The following is a 21,660-nucleotide window of genomic DNA, read 5'->3' as shown; positions in this document are numbered from 1 at the left end:
AAAGAGCTCTCTACCCCTCCTCTCCTGAGGACTCTGAGGACACTGTAATGTACAGACAGTAAGGAGAAAAGCATGCACACTAGGTGCTTGTCTCTGCCTCAGTGTGTGTGTGTGTGTGTGTGTGTGTGTGTGTGTGTGTGTGTGTGTGTGTGTGTGTGTGTGTGTGTGTGAGAGAGAAGAGAGACAGTAAATATTACTTCTTGCACATATTCTCCATCTCTTTCTCTCACAGCACACACATTGAACACCTCTGCACTTTTTTCAGCTACTGATTCTGTTTGAAAATAAAAAATTGCAGTCGGCTTTCTTTAAAATGTCCTGACCCGCTGACACTGACTGTCTACATCACTGCTGAATTTTAACCAGAGAACAACTCCACAGCTGGTTCATTACATATTTACAAAAAAGAACCTATCATTTACCAATATTTATTATAAATAGTTTTAGCTGTTACATAAAATAAAAATAAAAAAAACACAACAACAACATTGAATTTCTCAGTAAGATCAGGAGTCGAAAGAATCGTCTGCATCCTTTCTGATGTAACATACAGTCGTCTCGATCTCTTGCTCAGCAACTGTTTAGCGCTCATGTTCTGTTTACTGTGCGGTGGATTTCCCACAGATCCAGGCCACTTTTATTCGATTTTATTGCCGGAAAAAGCTGTGAAACCCACAGATGTGTTTTGTTTTATCTTCACTAATACTTCTTTCACCCTATTATTCCGAGGTTTATGGAGGGGGAAAAAAGAGCACGCTCAGGTCTGTGTTATGTATTTAAACGCTTTGTGCCCCTCGTGTTCATTTGAGAAATCCAGCCAAGTCGTGTCACGTCATGTTAAATGCGTTTACTGGGGAGAAAGAAGAACGTTTATAATGGGTCATTAGAACTGCAGACTATATACAGTAGGAGTCAAGATGCCTAATGATTATTGTGCTACTAGTGCACAAGTGTGCCATGTGCCAAATACATACTGTTTAAATCTTTGATCAGTTTTCGTGACTGACCTACATGGCTATGCAAAAGCATTTACCAGTGTTCCTTTAAAAGCAGGCACATGGTCTTCATACTGCTTCTCTCGGCTCCTCCAACATCCCAGAAACAGATGCATTGGGTATTTTAAATTACTTAAGTGTGAATGTGTGGGTGGTCTGTACAATGAAATAAACAGCCATCCCACCCAGAACATATTCCTACCTCGTGTCCCTTGTTCCTAGGATAAGCCCCCCCCCTGCATAAACATTTGGAGGAAATATGGCCAGTATTGCTTTTCTAATAATAAGTTGCATACACAAGCACTGAAAATGTTAGATATATTTGAGAATATAGTCTAATCTTCTAATATATAGTTACCTTCATAGCTAAAAGTCATGCAAGTTTACCAAGCCTTCTGTTTGAACAACATCCATCTAATATGATGGAATCATCTCAGTACGTCATGTGACTGAGAAATCGAATTGTTACCGGAAACTATACTATATGACCAATGGTTTTTGGGAAGCTGTCCATCAAACCCACAAGTCCATATGCACATTCCATTCCAGATTCATTCCTCTTTGCTGTTATAATAACCTTCACTCTCGATGGAAAGGCTTTCCATGACATTTTGGATTTTGGAGCCTGGCTGTGACAATTTGCTCGTTCAGCCACAAGGGCATTATTGAGGTCATGTACTGTTGTTGCGTTCTAAGGCCTGGGGCACGTTCAGTGTTTCAGTTCATCTCTAATGTTTTCAGTAAGATTGAAGTCAGGGCTCTGTGCAGGACACTCGAATTCTTCCACATGAACACTGGCAAACCATGTCTTCATGGACCTCACTTTGTGCAGGTTTGGGTTTCTTGGTTCCAGTGAAGGGAAAGGTTTAATGCTACGCTATACAAAGCCATTCTATACAAATGTGTGCTTCTAGCAGTTTGGGAATAAAAAGCCCACTGGCAGGTCAAGTGTCCACATACATTTGCTATGTAATGTATTGTTTTTCAGAAAGGCAAAGCCTTATACTTTAGCCTCAAATATGCTCAGAAGAAACGACATCTTTCACATACTGTAGTTGGAACGCTTGCATTAAACTCTTGCATTCTTTTTCAGTAAGCTTTTCAATGTTTTTTTTTTTAACTTAATCATGGTAACACAGAGCACAAGGGGAGCGAATTCATACAAATCCATTGCAGTGCACCATACACACACACACACACACACACACACACACACACACACACACACACACACACACACACACACACACACACACACACACACACACACTCAATTGCATGTAGAGAATTTTGGACAGCAGGAGGAACCCAAAGAACCCGAAGAAAAAAGCCATAGAGCTGGCGAAGCGTGCAAAATGCAGCACAAATTAGAGCTCAAGATTAAACCAAAGACCCTTGAGGAGTCCACCAAGTATACAGCAACTATCCAACTCCTATTACCAATGATAGCTCAAATAGTGTGACTTAACAGCAAAATTAACGACTTACTATGTTCAAATGAATCCTAATAAGCATTTGCTTTATCTCTGGCTCTGTTATTTCAAGGCTGGGGGGTGGTCTTTAATTTTATGTGCCTTTCCCTCTGCCACCTGGTCTGCCACTCTGCTACCTAGAAACAGACTTAGCACTCTGGCGTTTATCACAATAATGAGGTCCTACAGATAATTGCCAGCTAATTAAACCATAATTGCTAATTTAAGGACAGCCTCCTCAAATAAATAAATAAATTTGGGGTTAAAAAAAAAAAAAAACATCCTTGAATACCTGCCAATGTGTTTTCCTTCGGCACTCAGAGCAATCCGAGTTTCCTCACTGTGCCAGAAAGAAAGAGGGAGGCAGAGAGAAGCGCTCACCTGAAGAGAGAATCTTAGCAGCTGTTCAACAAGCTGCTTTGCTAGTGCAACAATATTTATTCATCATAAGATCTTAAAAAGCCAATGCGTTGAGACAGTGTGCTCCATGGGCATGAACGAGTGTGTGCTTGTTCTGATGTTTAATAACTTCACAACCGTGAAAAATCTGTAGTTTTCAGGAAACAAGTCGAACAAATCTGTTGTTTTCTTTACTGCTGTAATTTCTAGTACAAGCTGATAGCAGACTCAAGATGTCTCACCTAATGAGTTCACTTATATAATTCTGGTCATCAGCACCTCAAAGCGCTAAAAGCTCGATATATATCCCAATGTTTTAGTACTAAGTGAAGGGGCAATTGTCACCAGCCCATATACACAATCTGACACGTATCTGAGTGGGGATGTATAGCTGAGGCAGTGGGAGTGCGTGTGAGATAACAGATGTCTGGAGGAGCAGCACAGTGGAACGCTGACCCACAGCAGACTCTCAGTGCTCCATTACTGCATAATGAGCTATACCACTATCACTATACCACTACACACTATCTTTTATTTAATTGGATCATCCGATGCAAAGTGAAGGACACATGGTCCGATGTGTCCTTCACTTTGCATCGGATGATCCAATTAAATAAAAGATAGTGTTCAAGTTATCTAAGGAATCTCGTTTTTTAAGCACTCTCTATAGCTGTTTCAGTTTTCATATGTGTGTGTGTGTGTGTGTGTGTGTGTGTGTGTGTGTGTGTGTGTGTGTTTGAGTTAGTGAGGTAGGGGGGAAGCTGATAAGAGATTTAGTTTATTGCAGATTTATGTAGGTAAGAAGAAAAACTACCTTGTCTTTCAAATATTCCACAACATAAACTGTAAAATGCATAATGTGCAATTCATTAATAAGTGAATTATTGCGGTTGTTAGTGGATTGCTGATGGGTGTTTAAAAAGGACTGATCACCTAAATGAACCTTATTAATTATTAATCCTAATTCACTCTAATAGCGTTGCTCTCCCTGGTTAGGTTCTAGGTAGCATCAACTGATCTAGAACCTTAATACGAAGCATTACCCAATGAGCAATAAGGAATGACGGTGTTGTTCGCAGTAAACAAACATATACAGCTAGAACAAAAAAAAAAGCTAAATAAAGGTATCTCAGGTAAAGGTACATAAAATGCTATAATTCTAATACTGCATTTCCAATTCCAAGTTGTAAATGATGTCATCCTTTAACACTATGTGGAAAAAAGCATTGGGACACCAACCATACTGTATGTGGCGTCTCTCCAAACTATAAACACAAAGATGGAGGCACCTGATTGTTTAGGATGTCTTTGGGAGCGGTAGCATGAAATCTTTCCTTCACCTAAACTCAGAAACTCAAACCTGTTCCAGCATGAATATGCTTTACATAGTTCAGAGTAAAAGATCTTGAGTGACCGTCTACAAAGTTCCGACCCCAACCCTATTGAACACATCTGGAATGAATTGCAACATTGACTGCACCCCAGGTCTCCTCACCCTGCATCGGACTTAATGAACGACCTTGTGGCTGAATGAACATAAATCTCCAAAGGCACACTCCAAGATCTATTATAATTCAGTTATTATTATAGAAACTCCAGGACTTGTCCATATGGTGTAGTTTTGCTTATTCCTACAAAAACATGATTGAATTGAACAAAATTATACAACAATAGAAATTTGGGGTGTGACCCATAAACATTTAGGTCCCTCCCACATAACCAATATTCAAGTTGTGATGCCTTAATGCCTAATGAACATTTTATCCCTTTTTCAAATCCTTTATATTAATACAACACATCCAACTCCACCTCTATACTCCTGCTCAATTTTTTATTGACCTTGTGATATTGTAATTTCAAAGACATGTGTCATCGTGTTGCCTGTTCCAGGACACACAAGGCTACTCAAATATCACAAAATGACAAGCAAATGTTAACCAAAATTTGAGTCCCCTGTTTTATATTAATCTAGAAACACAAGCGTGTTTATATAAATGTCATAAAGTTGAGAAGAGAAATTTTGAACAATGTTAATGCTATTTATTATTCTATTTGTTTTCCAGTATTTGTGTAAACAATAAGCCCATATTGTAGTGCTAATAAAGCCTTTTTTATATGATATAAGTGTATCAGATATGAAATGAATTGTGAAGCAGCTGATAATATTTAAAATATAAGGATGAAAATGTGTATTGTATAATTTCTCTTCTCTGTGACGATTTAATGAAGCTGTGATTTAGATTAGCTGCACATTAGCATTTAAGAAAAAACAGCGAGTCTAAAATCATATATATGAATTATGTTAAGCAGAACAAAAGTCACTATGTTTGTCTTTTTGAATCATTTATATTGCACTATGACTAAGGAACAAATAGTAGAACACCCCTAACTGTATGTTTTTTTTTCACTTTTCTACTTAGAAAGAGCTGCGTTTCAGCACGAACGCTCCGATTCAATTCTAATGAAATTCCCGAGATCTCGATACGACGCTCGAATTGAATTTCAGATTCAGATTTTAATACCAACACAATTTGGAAAGAGTTTTTTAAAACCTGTCGAGAAAACACCTTGATTACAAATAGCAAAGTAATAAAAGGAAACTATGATGGCCACAGACCTATACATTGATCAAACATAACATTATAGCATTATAACATTATGACAGGTGAAGTAAATAACACTGATTATCTCTTTATCATGGCACCTGTTAGTGTGTGGGATATATTAAGCAGCAAGTGAACATTGTGTTAGAAGGAGGAAAAATGGGCAAGCGTAAAGAATTGAGTGAGTTTCAGTAGGGCCAAATTGCGACGGCTAGATGACTGGGTCAGAACGTCTTCAAAACTGCAGCCCCTGTGGGATGTTCCCGGTCTGCAGTGGTCAGTATTTATCAAAAGTGGTGCAAGGAAGAAACAGTGGTGAACCAGCGAACGGGGTCATGAGCATCCCAGGCTTATTAACGCACGTGGGAAGCAAAGGCTGGTCCGTGTGGTCCGATCCAACAGACGAGCTCCTGTATTATTTTTTTATTGCCGATGTGCTTGCAGCCACACTATTCTGTAAGCAACAGTATGGCTTTATGCTGAGGAAGAGCACCACAGACACATTACTTGCTATGAGAATTTTGAGGGAGAAGTACAGAGAAGGTCAGAAGGAGCTGCATTGTGTATTTGTGGATTTAGAGAAAGCATACGACAGAGTGCAGAGAGAGGAGTTGCGGTATGTCAGAGAAGTGTGTGAGGGTGGTGCAGGACATGTATGAGGTCAGTGTGACAGCAGTGAAGTGTGCAGCAGGAAGGACAGACTGGTTCAAGGTGAAGGTTGGACTGCATCAAGGATCGTCTTTGAGCCCTTTCCTATTCGCAGTGGTGATGGACAGGTTGACGGATGAGGTCAGACAGGAGTCTCCCTGGACTATGATGTTTGCGGATGATATTGGTATTTGTGGTGAGAGTAGTGAGCAGGTTGAGAAGAGCCTGGAGAGGTGGAGATATGTGCTGGAGAGAGGGGGAATGAAAGTCAGAAGGAGTAAGACAGAGTACATGAGTGTAAATGCAGTGGAGTGGTGCGGTTGCAGGGAAAAGCGGTGGAGAAGGTGGAGTAGTTCAGGTACCTGGGGTCAACAGTGCAAAGTAATGCAGGGTGGAGTGGGTGGAGAAGAGTGGCAGGAGTGATTTGTGGGTATCTGCAAGAGTGAAAGGGAAAGTTTATAGGACTGTGGTGAAACCTGTGATGTTATATGGATTAGAGACAGTGGCATTGAGTAAAAGACAGGAGGCAGAGCTGGAGGTAGCAGAGCTGAAGATGTTGAGGTTTTCGTTGGGAGTGACGAAGATAAACAAGATTAGAAATAAGTTTATTAGAGGGACAGCGCATGTAGGACGTTTTGGAGACAAGGTGGGGAGGCGAGATTGAGATGGTTTGGACACGTGCAGAGGAGGGACATGGGGTATATCGGTAGGGGAATGCTGAGGATGGAGCCACCAGAAAGGAGGATAAGAGGAAGATCAAGGAGGAGGTTTATGAATGTGGTGAGGGAAGACATGCAGGTAGTTGGGTTGAAAGAGGCAGATGTAGAGGACAGGGGGTATGGAGACGGATAATTGGCTGTGGAGACCCCTAATGGGAGAAGCCAGAAGAAGAAGAAGAAGAAGAAGTGCTTGCAACCACACTATGTTGAACGCCGAATGATTTCGTCAACAAGATTTCGGTTGTAAGTTAATGGCAGGTAAATAGTGAAGTGACATCTATTGGAAAAGACTGGTAATAATCAGATCAGCTGGTCAGTAGAACTTTATGTTAAAAAGTTTGCCGAACTAAATACAGAAAAATGAATAATTTTTTGGCTTATGAGAATCAATGCTGTATAGTGCAGAGATTCAAAATAGCATCTCTTATTAGAAAGTTCAACATTTCAACAGTACAAACACAGTGCAGGTTCTTCTTCTCGCTCAGCTGTGGACTCTGCACAGGCACACACCAGTATTTACTCTGTGTGCAGTCAGCAGTGTGAAACTGCAGCAGAATAAGGAGGTCAGATCACCTTGGTTTTCTCAATTCCCCAAAAGCCTGGGTGTTGCACGCTGATATAATAAACTGTGTCTTTACTGATGAAAAGGCCTGGGGAAAAAAAATGGAACTAATACAGTCTACTCGAGGACACTCAGTTCCTGCAACACAACCTAATACAAAACTGAGACACTCACAGGCTCGTAGAAGCACAAAACACACAGATACTGGTTCCAGATCTACAGTAATAAGCAATTCATTTACAGTGTTCATCAATGTATGAAATAAAGATGCTCGGATTTTAAGGCAATTAAACATTACATCATGCAGAGAAACACTCAGATAAGATTCTGCATTATCTCCTTTAACTGCTCATGAGAAGCCTTACACTGTGTAGAGTTTCTTTATGATACAAGATAAAGCTGAGCTTGAACATACGTATGTGATTAATCTAAATCTATTCCCTATTCTCATTAGTTACATAAATACAATGGGTAATCTGTGGCTTATAAAGAGAATGAGCAGGTAAAATAAACAATATATGCAAATAAAAATATATGCAAATATACAATTTAACAATTCTTGAATGGATTAGCCAAAAACATCACTACACCACCTCCACCAGCCTGAACTGGTACATTAATACAGAGATGGTGACTTTATTTGCCTGCCATTCCATACATGAGGGGAGAGAGAGAGAGAGAGAGAGAGAGAGAGAGAGAGAGAGAGAGAGAGAGAGAGAGAGAGAGAGAGAGAGAGAGAGAGAGAGAGAGAGAGAGAGAGAGAGAGAGAGAGAGAGAGAGAGAGAGAGAGAGAGAGAGAGAGAGAGAGAGAGAGAGAGAGAGAGAGAGAGAGAGAGAGAGGGAGAAAAGCCACTAATACATATCCTCATTTATAATTTGATATTTAATATAATTTTTTTTTAGAAATTCTTTTCAATATTAAGTTTTATTTTAAGGCTGAGAATTGTAAAGAAATGAGAGAATATAAGTAAATTTGAATAAGCCTAATTTAGAACATTTTTAAATGAAGAGCAGCTTCATATTTTCATTAGAAGGCACTAATTTGACAAGCATATCACTGAATAGCTCGGTCTGAACAGCTGTATTAGGCATTAAACTTTCTTTACTACTTAAGTTTACATGGACTAGAAATCTCTGAAAGTAAGATTAGTTAAGCAGATTAATCTGTAGGGTATTTATTTTTTTTAAATATTATATAATCATAAATATGAGAAACCTTGGCAACTTTCATTTTAATATAAAAGCTATAATGCAAATTTTCTTTCAGCCCGTGGCCCTCAATCATGTTTGGCCCTTGACAGAAAAAAGCTTGGACACCTCTGCATTAAGACAAGGCAGTTTTGGACAATGAATTCATGACGCTGGAGCCAAATTGTACTACCATCTTCATGAGGCAGCAAAAATTAAGACTCATCAGACCATTTCTCCAACTGGTCAGTTTTAATCAGCCTGCACCTACTTAAGCTCCATATTTCTGTTCTTGGCAGACAGGAGTGAAAATTGGATGTAGTGTTCTGCTTGTTGTAGCCCCAAGGCGTATGGTTTAACATACTGTATTCGGTGTTCCGAGATGCTCTTCTGCTCATTACGGTTGAAAAGTGTGTTTTTGTATGAGTTTCCATATATTTGCAAAATATCCCAAATTGCTCAACAAAAAAAAAAGTGGATTTGAACAAAATATATACTGCTTTTTTACCTTTTAACATTTTTCACTTTTTTTTTTATTAAAAAAAATGGCTAGAAAAGGTCCAGGGACCTCTGCACCAAATGTTATTTAGTGGGTTGTTTTTATCATGTCGAAGCCTTGAGGGAGCAAAGGCTCAAGCTGTTACTGAAATCTTCCTTAAGCTTATTAATGCTCTGTCTGCCGGCCCAGGTCTCGACAGAGGAGCTAAAGGGGGTATTTCATAAAGAAAATTCCATCCATCATGCGCCCAGATGAAATTAATATATGTCACCGGCAGTTCTGACAATTTAATATCAAGCTGAGAGAGGAGCATCTCTCAATGGTGCTGTGGCAGCATGCCTAGAAATCACCAATCTACTGCAGATACACAAAACAGCCCCAGCTGCTTAAAACGGAAACCAATCAGCGTCAATTTTGATAAAAAAAAATAAAAAAAATAATAAAAACCCGGTTATGAGTGAATAGTATACATGAATCCTGAATTCACTGGTATTCTAATAGAATTGTTCCACTTTACACATGGGAATAAGAGTTGAGCTGTGCATGCACATTTTCTTTAAAAGCTCACCTGACCCAGGCTCACAGCAACAGGCTGAAATGACTGCTTTATTTGTTCAGATATAACGCAGCTTGCTTTGCATGGTCATCTTTTCTAAAGCTTACTGTTTTTTACCTAGTGACAAGAAATTGGTTAAGCATATGAAATGTATTTTTTAAAGGTAAATTGTGTTGGATTCTTTTTTTTTATTTTTTTTTTATGAAAAAAAACCCCAAAAAACTAATCAAAAATCCTTCAAAACATCATGTTCCTACCGTAACTTGCCCGGGACATTCTGCTCTACACAGACAAACAGAGCGGCTGGGCTTGAATTTGTTGGAATTTATAAATCAAAGCATACACCGGCTCTGACACTTCTTACATCGTCATCCCCGAAAGAATTATGAGCATCAGCACCTCTGTGTTCTGGTCGAACGCGCTCAGGCTACGACATCAGCAGGCTGGTCACAATCACTGAGCTCCAAGATCACAATAAAACAGATGACGGTCCTCGCTAACAACAGCACGCTAGATAAAAGACCAGTCCTCGCTAAGAAGGAAAGGGAGTGTATATCTAGTACTCTCTCAGTCATGAGATTAATCCTTAATAAGGAGCTCACGGTAATGTTTTGACACCAGAGAGGAATCCCTCTAGCGTACATACTGGAGATTTATGGCGCATGTGTCTAGAGTAAAATGTGGCCCACTTCCTCGTTCTATTGGACCTGCCGAACATTAGCAGAAAATAATATCCAAAGAGCCCATAGAACACTACAACTTAACAACCACACACGATATAGAATTCACAGCAGAATCACAGCATAGCGTCTGCCCTCATTTCCACTCATGCCTCTGTACAGTGTGGGTGGACTTACTAACATATCACAGTGCTGTAATGCTGGTAAAAATCTACACATCTGACTTAATCAATCTTCTGTGTAAAATGATATAGAAACACTATGGGTTTTGGCCTTTAATCTAAATTAATAACTGGATGGGGAAAAAATAATTGCGGGAGTACAAAGACTACACTATGTCCACAATAATCCATAAAGATCTGAAAATGTTTTGTTTTATTATTAAAAGACTCTTTCCCTTTACACTAGCCTGTCAGTCTGCAGTGAAACATTTGAAAACGCTACAAGCCTGCACTGCGTGCATGTAAAAACATAAGTCGTTGTGGCCTGGAAACTTTATATTCTGTTTCTTAGAATTGTCCAAAAAAAAAAAGCACACAGACAGACAATAGGTCACATGACTGTGTCACAAGCCTAAAATACATCTTTCAGTCTATACTACAATGAGAAAAATACATTTTTTATTTATCCGCTTGAAAAGCTCGTCATTCGCGGAACAAAAGATTTCGTCTCATGGTCAAAACTTTTTAGTACTGTGTGTTAGTACTTTCACTTAGTAAATATCTTCCACTCCAACACATGTAAACTATATTGTCATGGAGTTTGCTTTGTGCATGTGGGCATTGCTGAAACATGTTTGGGTGAAGAGAAATTATATTTTACCGCATGCAAAGAGGCTCCAGTACAGTTTATAGTAACTTCATAGTAACCATCCAAAAAAAAATAATAAAAAATGAACACCTGTATTTAACAAAGCAAATAGGTAAGAGCCTTCCATTGGATAATTACTGCATGGATGATTATGCTTCATCTGGCAACAAGTTATTTAACACTAACTGATGCAGTGAGTTGCTTGTGATTTCTTAAACAACCATGTCGGAAGACACGTACTGTAGTCGTGGAAAAGATGTTAATCTGTTTCAGTAGGGTCCGATTTTTGGCAAAGAAAACATCTTGGGAGATTGCTGAAACTACTGAAATTGGGTTAAGAACTGTCCAATGTATTAAAAACTGGAAGTACAGTGGGGAACCATCATCCTTGAGGAAGAAATGTGGTCGCAAAAAATTCTCGAATGATCGTGAAATCAAAAAGTAAAAAAAAACAGTAGAACTCACTGCTATGTTTATTAGTAAAAGTAAGAACATTTCCACATGCACAATGCCAAGGGAACTCAAGGAATTGGGACTAATCAGCTGTGTAGCCTTAAGAAAACCACTTATCAGTGAGGCAAATCGGAAAAAAGGCTTAAATTTGCTTGGGAGCATTAAGATTGGACACTGGATCAATGGAAGGTGATCATGTGGTCTGATGAGTCCAGATTTACCCTGTTTCATAATGATGGGCGCATCAAGGTAAGAAGAGAGTGCCTAGTGCCTACTGTACAAGCCTGTGGGGGCAGTGCTATGATCTGGGGTCAGGTCTACAGTAGGTTCAGCAACGTTATGTGCCCAAAGAATGAGGTCAGCATTCCCCTAACAAAAAAACCTTAAGTCCCTCCTCTGCTCATGTCCAAACCATCTCAATCTTGCCTCCCCACCTTGTCCCCAAAACGTCCTACATGCACTGTCCCTCTAATAAACTAAATTCTAATCCTGTCCATCCTCCTCACTCCCAACGTAAACCTCAACATCTTCAGCTCTGCTACCTCCAGGTCCACCTCCTGTCTTTTACTCAATACCACTGTCTCTAATCCATACAACATCGCAGGTCTCACCACAGTCCTATAAACTTTCCCTTTCACTCTCACAGATACTCTTCTATCACAGATCACTCCTGCCACTCTTCTCCACCCACTCCACCCTGCCTGCACTCTTTTCTTCACTTCTCTAACACACTCTCCATTACTTTGTACTGTTGACCCCAGGTACCTGAACTCCTCCACCTTCTCCACCTCTTCTCCCTGCAACCGCACCACTTCACTGTCCTCCCTCTCATTCACACACATGTACTCTGTCTTACTTCTACTGACTTTCATTCCCCTTCTCTCCAGCGCATATCTCCAACTCTCCAGGCTCTTCTCAACCTGCTCACTACTCTCACCACAAATCAAAATATCATCCGCAAACATCATAGTCCATGGAGACTCCTGTCTGACTTCATCAGTCAACCTGTCCATAATTACTGCAAACAGGAAAGGGCTCAGAGCCGATCCTTGATGCAGTCCAACCTCCACCTACAGGCTGTGTATATTCAATACCTATAAAAACATTAAATACAGACCGAGCCTATATAAAAGGTTTATAACGGTTAATGTTTAGCATTAGTTTTAGACTAGCTGGTCAAATAAAGAAAGTAGAGAACTATTTAGCAGTGCTAAAGTATACTTCAAACAAAACTAAAGTAAAATAAAATAAGAAAGCCTACTTTCTCAGTATAGTCTTACACAATGTGAAGCTGACTGTAATAGGTTTCAGCTTGTCTGAAATATTGTGCAGACTGCCTTTTAACCATCTGTCTATCACTTTTACTGTCTGCCTTACTGCTTTATCCATCTCACCAATTAGACAACATCCCCATCACCTGTATATTTATACTAATTTTATATATATATATATATATATATATATATATATATATATATATATATATATATATATATATATATATATATACAGTGAGGAAAATAGGTATTTGAACACCCTGCTATTTTGCAAGTTCTCCCACTCAGAAATCATGGAGGGGTCTGAAATTGTCATCGTAGGTGCATATCCACTGTGAGAGACATAATCTAAAAAAAAAAATCCAGAAATCACAATATATGATTTTGAAACTATTTATTTGTATAATACAGCTGCAAATAAGTATTTGAACACTTGTCTATCAGCTAGAATTCTGACCCTCAAAGACCTGTTAGTCTGCCTTTAAAATGTCCACCTCCACTACATTTATTATCCTAAATGGATTAGATGCACCTGTTTGAGGTTGTTAGCTGCATAAAGACACCTGTCCACCCCATACAATCAGTAAGAATCCAACTACTAACATGGCCTAGACCAAAAAGCTGTCCAAAGACACTAGAGACAAAATTGTACACCTCCACAAGGCTGGAAAGGGCTACGGGGAAATTGCCAAGCAGCTTGGTGAAAAAAGGTCCACTGTTGGAGCAATCATTAGAAAATGGAAGAAGCTAAATATGACTGTCAATCTCCCTCGGACTGGGGCTCCATGCAAGATCTCACCTCGTGGGGTCTCAATGATCCTAAGGAAGGTGAGAAATCAGCCCAGAACTACACGGGAGGAGCTGGTCAATGAACTGAAAAGAGCTGGGACCACCGTTTCCAAGGTTACTGTTGGTAATACACTAAGACGTCATGGTTTGAAATCATGCATGGCACGGAAGGTTCCCCTGCTTAAACCAGCACATGTCCAGGCACGTCTTAAGTTTGCCAATGACCATTTGGATGATCCAGAGGAGTCATGGGAGAAAGTCATGTGGTCAGATGAGACCAAAATATAACTTTTGGGTCATAATTCCACTAAACGTGTTTGGAGGAAGAAGATTGATGAGTACCATCCCAAGAACACCATCCCTACTGTGAAGCATGGGGGTGGTAGCATCATGCTTTGGGGGTCTTTTTCTGCGCATGGGACAGGGCGCCTGCACTGTATTAAGGAGAGGATGACTGGGGCCATGTATTGCGAGATTTTGGGGAACAACCTCCTTCCCTCAGTTAGAGCATTGAAGATGGGTTCGAGGCTGGGTCTTCCAACATGACAGTGACCCGAAGCACACAGGCAGGATAACCAAGGAGTGGCTCTGTAAGAAGCATATCAAGGTTCTGGCGTGGCCTAGCCAGTTTTCAGACCTAAACCCAATAGAGAATCTTTGGAGGGAGCTCAAACTCCGTGTTTCTCAGCGACAGACCATAAACCTGACTGATCTAGAGAAGATCTGTGTGGAGGAGTGGGCCAAAATCCCTCCTGCAGTGTGTGCAAACCTGGTGAAAAACTACAGGAAACGTTTGACCTCTGTAATTGCAAACAAAGGCTACTGAACCAAATATTAACAATGACTTTCTCAGGTGTTCAAATACTTATTTGCAGCTGTATCATACAAATAAATAGTAAAAAAATCATATTGTGATTTCTGGATTTTTTTTTTTTTTAGATTATGTCTCTCACAGTGGACATGCACCTACGATGACAATTTCAGACCCCTCCATGATTTCTAAGTGGGAGAACTTGCAAAATAGCAGGGTGTTCAAATACTTATTTTCCTCACTGTATATATATATATATATATAACTAACAAAAAAAATAATAATTTGTGTTTAAACCCAGTGCTGTAATATAATAACAACCATTAAAAAACCCACTGCGTTAAACATTTAGACGAACTCTACAATGCCAGCCGTTCAGCTGGGAGTTATGTATTAAGTGTTGGTGGGCATGAAATGTTGGCCATGGTTTGAGAAGTCTGAAGTTTTTGAAGCAGATGGTGTAAATACCATGCTGTAATTGTAATGCACATTTTGGTAGATGGTGAGAAATTCATATGATCTTTTACCCTGCCTCGGCCGAGCCTCTCACCATTTTTACTTGCTTTACCACCTTAAGACAAAGATATTCAGGTAGCGTTTATGCTAATTAAATGAATTACCTGCAACACTGATCACTGTTGTGCAGCCATAGCACTGAAAGCAAATGTTCATTACTTTTCATTGGCAATCATTCCCTTTTAATAGCCACAGGCCAGGAGTCAAGGATGCAATATGCAGTTTCGGAGTTATTAAGGATTTTACGTGATGATGTGCTGTTGCGTGCTCTGGGGCCAGAAGACAGTAATTCAACTGTACTTTAATCCCATAACCTAAAGGACTGGACTTTAGATTTCTGCGCACGGACTTATGACTCATGAACAAGCAAAGAGTTTTAAAAAACATTGTTCAGGTGAAAGTCTCACAGGCCGATTGTGGGGGCTTTATTATTACAAGTTTTCATCACTACAGACTATTGAGCATTTTTTAAATTGAAAAAATGATTGAGTATTGACTGTCACGCAAGCGGGTAATGCGCCAAGCGCGCGCGTGTGTGTGCGTGCTCGCGTGTGTGCGCGTGTGTGTGTAGGGGGACACGGGAAGCTCATTACTGTGAGCAGATGGGCAGAATAAGAGCGGGCTGAATTCACAGCTTTTCTTGTCCCTTTTGAGTTTGTGAGTGTGGGAGATAAAAAGACATAAGGGGCAAGCAGACATGCATGTACACACAAGCAAGCAAACAACACACACACACACACACACACACACTTTTTTAAGTTATATCTCTAACTATATCTCTATCTATAACTTTTTCTCTGGTCAATAATAATTAGCTATGTGGAAAATTTGCCATTTTGGCGATTAGTTTCATTTCTGCATGAGGGTTTCTAACGAGTGACAATTTTTTTTTAAAGAGACGGTAACATTCAATCATGACAATGAAATGAAGAAAAAGAAAAGAAGCAACTCTTCGCGCCATTACAGGTTTGCACCGATTGATGATGCAATAATGTGCAACACAGATGTTGCAGGACCTACACAGTGCAATATTGGCCAATTTTGCAACTCAGGGAAGTGTGATGCAGGTAATGCATGCTGGAGGTTAATTAGCTATTCTGCTGCTGTAGATGGTCTTACACGAATACCACAAATTTGCACTTTCCAAAAATTCCAATGTTTAAATCTCATCCTCTTAGCATACTTAATACAGTTTGACTTATAATCCCGCTATCCAGTGCTACCCAGAAGCGCATGGGATCACTTTTAAATCAGTTCATTCTAAAAAAAAAAAAAAAATGTCTAATTTCCTTGGCATTATTCCCTCTAATCTGTTCATTTTAGAACAAACCTGATAGTACATGACAATGCCTCGGTATATCCAATAAGATATGGAATGGAGTGGAAGATCTTGAGTGGCCTGATATAGAGATCTGACCTCAACCCTATTAAAAAGTGTTGGGATTAACTGGAACGCTGACTGCACCCCAGGCCTCCTGACTTTACTAACACCTTGTGGCTGTAAATCTCCACAAGCCCACTCCAAAATCTAGTGGTTCATCTTCCCAGAAGATTCTAACAACAAATAGGGACTGAATGTGGAATGGGATGCTCAAAAAACGCAAAAATGATTCAAGGGTGTCCATCTATATAGCGAATACAGCTAAAAATATATAGGAGTAAAAGCATTTTCTCAGGCTGCCAAACACAACTGGTCATTTTCTTTCTTTTTCGTCAAATCTGTGTATATTTTGCACAAGCATGCTACACAATATAGAATCAAGCCCGTACCTTGGAAATGGAGTCATTATTTATTTTATCTGCCATGGACCCGAGCTGTCAGAATGACCAAAATAGACACCCTTACTGTTTACTCCTGTGCTAGAGAGATACGGACTATGTTTTAAGTCATTCAGTCTTTAGCTGACATCATTTACGTGCACGCTGATTTGTTACGTTTCTCACAGGTCACCTGCTTTCAAACCAGATGGAAAAAAAAGGCAAAAAAATAAAAAAAAATAATAAAATCGCCTTTATATTGCAGCGCACCGTTCATTTGACAACAATCAAACTTCATGATTAGAGTTTGAATGGATGTGAATTGGCAAATGATTGACACTGGAGAGAAATCTGGAAAAAACAAAAAACAAAAAAACCCTGTGGAAAAACAATCTCGGATCAAGCAGGAGGAACAAGCGAGTGAGCAGCAATTATAATTCTCTGGGCATGGATGTGGTGGGTAAGCGTCTTTTAGTTTAGTGATTTGCGCATCTCTGAAATTGAGTTCAGCAAGAGGTATGAGTCACAAGCTGCCCCGGAGTAGAGAAGTCTGCGAGATGCTAGAGAACAGACTGAGCCATGCTGGATCTGATTTAATAAGTCATTATCAGAATTTGGACTCGTACAATGGACATATCCATACTCCAGGGCTTTTTCATTCTTTTCAATAAAACTACAATAAGCTGCCAAGAGATGGACTGTGTGGTGATTTTTTTCTCTCCCCCTATTCTCTTCAGGGAAGCTTGTGCATGAACAAACCGTCCTTAGTACATATGACTTTCAAGCTGTGGTTAATGATGACACTGGGGGGAACAAACAACACACACAATACCTGATGTCCAGCTTTAATCTGCTGCAGTACTTTGTCGTAGCAGACCTCCTCCATGTCGTGCATCTGCTGGATCTGAACATGGAACACACAATACACAGATGTTGTAGGTTTTCAATGAAGACATATTTCAAAGTATATAAAAGTTTTACATCCCTTGTTTTCTCATTGTTCTTGTTGCATGCAAAAATACTTCGTCTCACAAAAATAGTCCACTTGTGGCAAATCCAATCGATTGAGCACCATTTGGAAAAGGTCACATGCCTAACAGACAAAAATGCTTATCAGAGCAAAACCCAAGTCATGAGGTAAAAGGAACTGCAGCGTTCCTAGACAGGATTGTATTCTTTCGCAGATTTGTGCCTCGACACGAACAAATTTGCTGCATTTAAGGTTCCAAAAGGGCACCGTGGCCTCCATAAAGGGCCGTATTAAGCATCTGGGGAAGAAACCTTGGGAAGAGAGGGGTGTAAAAACCCAAAAGGCTCCAAAGATCATGTGTGAAGAAACAGAAGGTCAGTCATCACTGAAAATCACCACTGATCTGGGCTTTATAAGAGAACGGCCAGCTGTAATTCAATTTACAGAATTTTTGCATAAGGCTACAAAATATAAAGGAGACGAATATTGCCTTTTTAACAAATTACTTGTATAATATTCATTGTAGAAACAGTCAAATGTTTCCACATGGCTGATGATGTCCGATGAGCTGCTGCTCAAATTGTTTCAGCGCTTCTCTGCTGGGAAAAAACAAAAAACGGCTTTTGTAATCACTAATCTAATGATCGGTATCATTAGAATTGGATTTAATTTGTAACTGTAAAGTCTGACAGTTCTTTCCAACCAGTGTTTTTTTTTTTTTTGTTTGTTTGTTTTTTTTAAGTTAAAATCAATTTTTTTCTCTCCAAAAGTACATTATAGGATTTGGATGAATTTTAATGCACCTAGTGAATATATTTTTATCTAATAGTTTAGTTTGCTAGATTTGATTTCACTATTGATTAAATCATTCTTCACAACTTCTATGCATCCTTCAAGCAGGAAAATTAGGTCAAGACAAGAGCACAGCCCCAAACAGGGAATCATGTTAGGTGATTAGAAGGTGTGCCAGGGCTTCCACAGTGCATCTGAGAGTTCAGGACACATAGTCCATCATTGTAAAACCTTGTTATCGGGGAGCAGAGCTCCCATGCAAAAGAGATGAAGGCTGGCAGGTCTGCTGTCATGACACCGCATTTCATTTGAATAGTGAGATAAAAATGGTATCCATACCTTATTTGTGCTTTTAATTCCAACAAACGTTTGTCCAAGGGGAACAGGGCGAAAGCGGCTGTCGAAGAAGAACAGGCCAATGTAGGGGTTCACATGCAGGAATGACGCCACGTCCAAGTAATTAGGCAGCGTGGCAGACAGGCCCAGGATGCGAATCATGCTCTGAGTTGACTCCACCTGCGCAAATAAACAATGTAGCACCAGTCACCGGATGGAAAGACAGATTTTTGAAAACACTGGGATTTACAATGCATTCCAAAACAGACAGGTGAGGCACGGGAACAAGCTGTTCGGCAACGCGGCGTGAGAATGATGAAATAGACTACGGCTTTATTTTAACTGGTGAGTGGCTCGTTACACGCTTTACATTTCGATAAAAAGAAAAAAAAAAAAAAAAATCAGACTCCTTTGTTACAGATCTGATTATGAATATGAATAGCGTACGCAAAAGTCAGAATTTATTGAGCCGCTTGCTCAAACACTCAGCAAATGCATTTTATAGGTTGATTGAAGCGACGTGGCACCGAGCGCGGGCCGTCACGTCAAGTGCACCGTTCTGCATTTCAAATGGCCACTAATGAACGAGAGCCAGAGAAAATGGACACTCACGATTATAAAAAGAGCAAAACCGAGAGAAAGCGACAGGGCATGTGTGTGTGTGTGCGCGCGCGCGCGCGCAAGAGAGAGAGAGAGAGAGATAAAGAGAGAGAGAGAGAGAGAGAGAGAGAGAGAGAGAGAGAGAGAGAAAAAGAGCTCTATCCCTCCTGTTGTGTTCTTGACAAGGGAGATTGGTTAGACTTTTAATATGATGCACTAGCTGTCTTAGTAATCTAGATCTCTCACACCACTGAGTCACTGCCTGAAGGTATAAAGCAAAGCTAAAACACTCTTACATCTGGCAGTCAAAGTGAAAAATATATGGCAATAACACAGACCACTGTAACAATACACCACAAACAATTTCCACTAGATTCTTTTTTATCACTACCGATCATCTACCGAGCCGCTGAGAGCACCGTTCACCTTGACGGCCTCCAACACTAACACCTACACTCTTTATCCGTTTTCAAGCGTCAGGTTTTTCCGGACTGATTTAAGGCGTATTGCTTTTTCATCGATGACAGAGTGACAGTAGAAACCCTTATTAAGGCTGCTGCACTGACTAAGAGCAGACAGTAGCTTATCAAGCTGCTTACATCTGACCAAGGAATTTTTCAAGTGTCACATTCTTTATTCCACTCAAGCTTTTTGAACGCAAGCTAACATTCCTATTTGCTGGCACTCAACTGCGCTTCTCTTTCTTTAATTCTTTCTTTAAAAAAAAAAAAAACGGGTCCCCTTGAAATGCTGTTTTCATATTTAGAATATTACCAGACAGCACAAACTATCATTCCAGATCCATTTAATGTATTTTACCTTGGCACAATATGAAGGACACTTTTACAGTGTGTCCTCTATTAAAAAAAAAAAAAAAAAAAAAAAAACACAAGTGTGGCTTGTCTTCATAAACAGGCTCCCTGAAAGCATTTTTATGTGTGAAAGGCTGCATTAATGATCCTCAGAGGAATTGTTTGCGATGTTGCCCATGCAAGGATTTAAAAAAGGGCAGGGTGTAAAATAAAGTATGCCTATTGCCCGATTAACGCTAATTGCCTGATAACAACTAATTTACATATTAATGAATCGCCCCAATCTGGCAATATCAACTTCTGCCAAACACGGCTGCTGATCACAAGGTGTGCAGATTCACTTTAAAACAGGACTCTGTAACTTTGATCCTGTAAACTTGGCGGAGAACGGATTGGAACGGCCGGTGTTCAGATCTGATGGTTAGAAATTGCAGGTCAGAACAAACTGAAAACCTTCCAAGTGTTCCTAATTATAAAACGTCACTATCTGCTGCTGCTAGCGCTGTCTCTTCTGTTAAGTGTTACTGTAGATGCACTGTTTTAAAAAAAATAAATAAATAAATGCAATGACGTTATCTAGCATGCATGACTTTGGTGGTTGTGGTTGGGATTATGCAGGAGCTGAACATAAATTAGCCCATCATTATCCAAGACTAACTAGTGAATTTTATTTGTATTATTTATTACCAAATTGCCATTATCATCTTGTGATAATTTGACAATGGTGCAGTCAAGGGAGCAGATTGTCACTGTCAGATAACAGAAACAAACAAACAAACAAAACAACTATCACTTATATTGCTGCAAAAAAAGCTGAAAAAAATATTTAAACTAGGGCTGTCAAAATGAACGCGTTAATAACAGCTTAACGCAAATTCATTAATACCGCACTAATGTTATTAATGCAGTGCGCATTTCTGTTTGACCAGTTTTAGTAAAAATTTAAAGAAAGAAATATAAAAGAGGCGATATATGTATATAATCTAGACGGTAATCAATCGGATATCGGCGGGGGTTTCGGAACGTATCGTCCCAATCGGATAACTTGACCATAATGTACTGTGCTCTAATTCACCCTGTAATGCGGCCAACAGCAGCAAAACTCTTGCCGCTTCAAAGTATGTCCAAAAGTGTTTTTTGAAGAGTGTTTTCCAGTTCTGACGCTAGAAGCTGTTGATGGTGCACATTTTGGGGCAATAGTCAGATAGTTATGTTTCATATAAGAACCTGCGATATTGCCGATGTGTGATGTCCAATCCGTGATACGTCGAGGGATTACTGTATATAGATATATATAAATGTGTATAAATATATATAGGGGTGTAATGGTACACATTTATATATTTACAATGGTACACCTGTCAATTATATACAGTATATATAAAGTATATATATAAAGTATATAAAGTATATAT

General features: G+C 39.6%; 1 protein-coding gene across 4 annotated transcripts in view; it reads right to left on the bottom strand.

Annotated features, from left to right (window-relative positions):
- The window catches only part of ascc3 (activating signal cointegrator 1 complex subunit 3), a 162,678-nt gene that overhangs the window by 58,837 nt on the left and 82,181 nt on the right, over positions 1 to 21,660 (bottom strand). For all 4 annotated transcript variants that reach the window (XM_083550585.1, XM_083550583.1, XM_083550582.1 and 1 more), the window contains exons 12-13: positions 18,837 to 19,013; positions 17,568 to 17,639 (exon numbers count right to left, since the gene is read on the bottom strand). In XM_083550585.1, the coding sequence (XP_083406711.1) occupies positions 17,568 to 17,639; positions 18,837 to 19,013 (249 nt within the window). The remainder of the gene's footprint in view (positions 1 to 17,567; positions 17,640 to 18,836; positions 19,014 to 21,660) is intronic.

This window comes from Silurus aristotelis, assembly GCF_946808225.1.
Source record: "Silurus aristotelis genome assembly, chromosome: 1".
In the NCBI taxonomy this organism is placed as follows: Eukaryota; Metazoa; Chordata; class Actinopteri; order Siluriformes; family Siluridae; genus Silurus; species Silurus aristotelis.
Note: the sequence above shows the minus strand (reverse complement) of the source record. Positions and strands in the feature narration are given on the sequence as shown.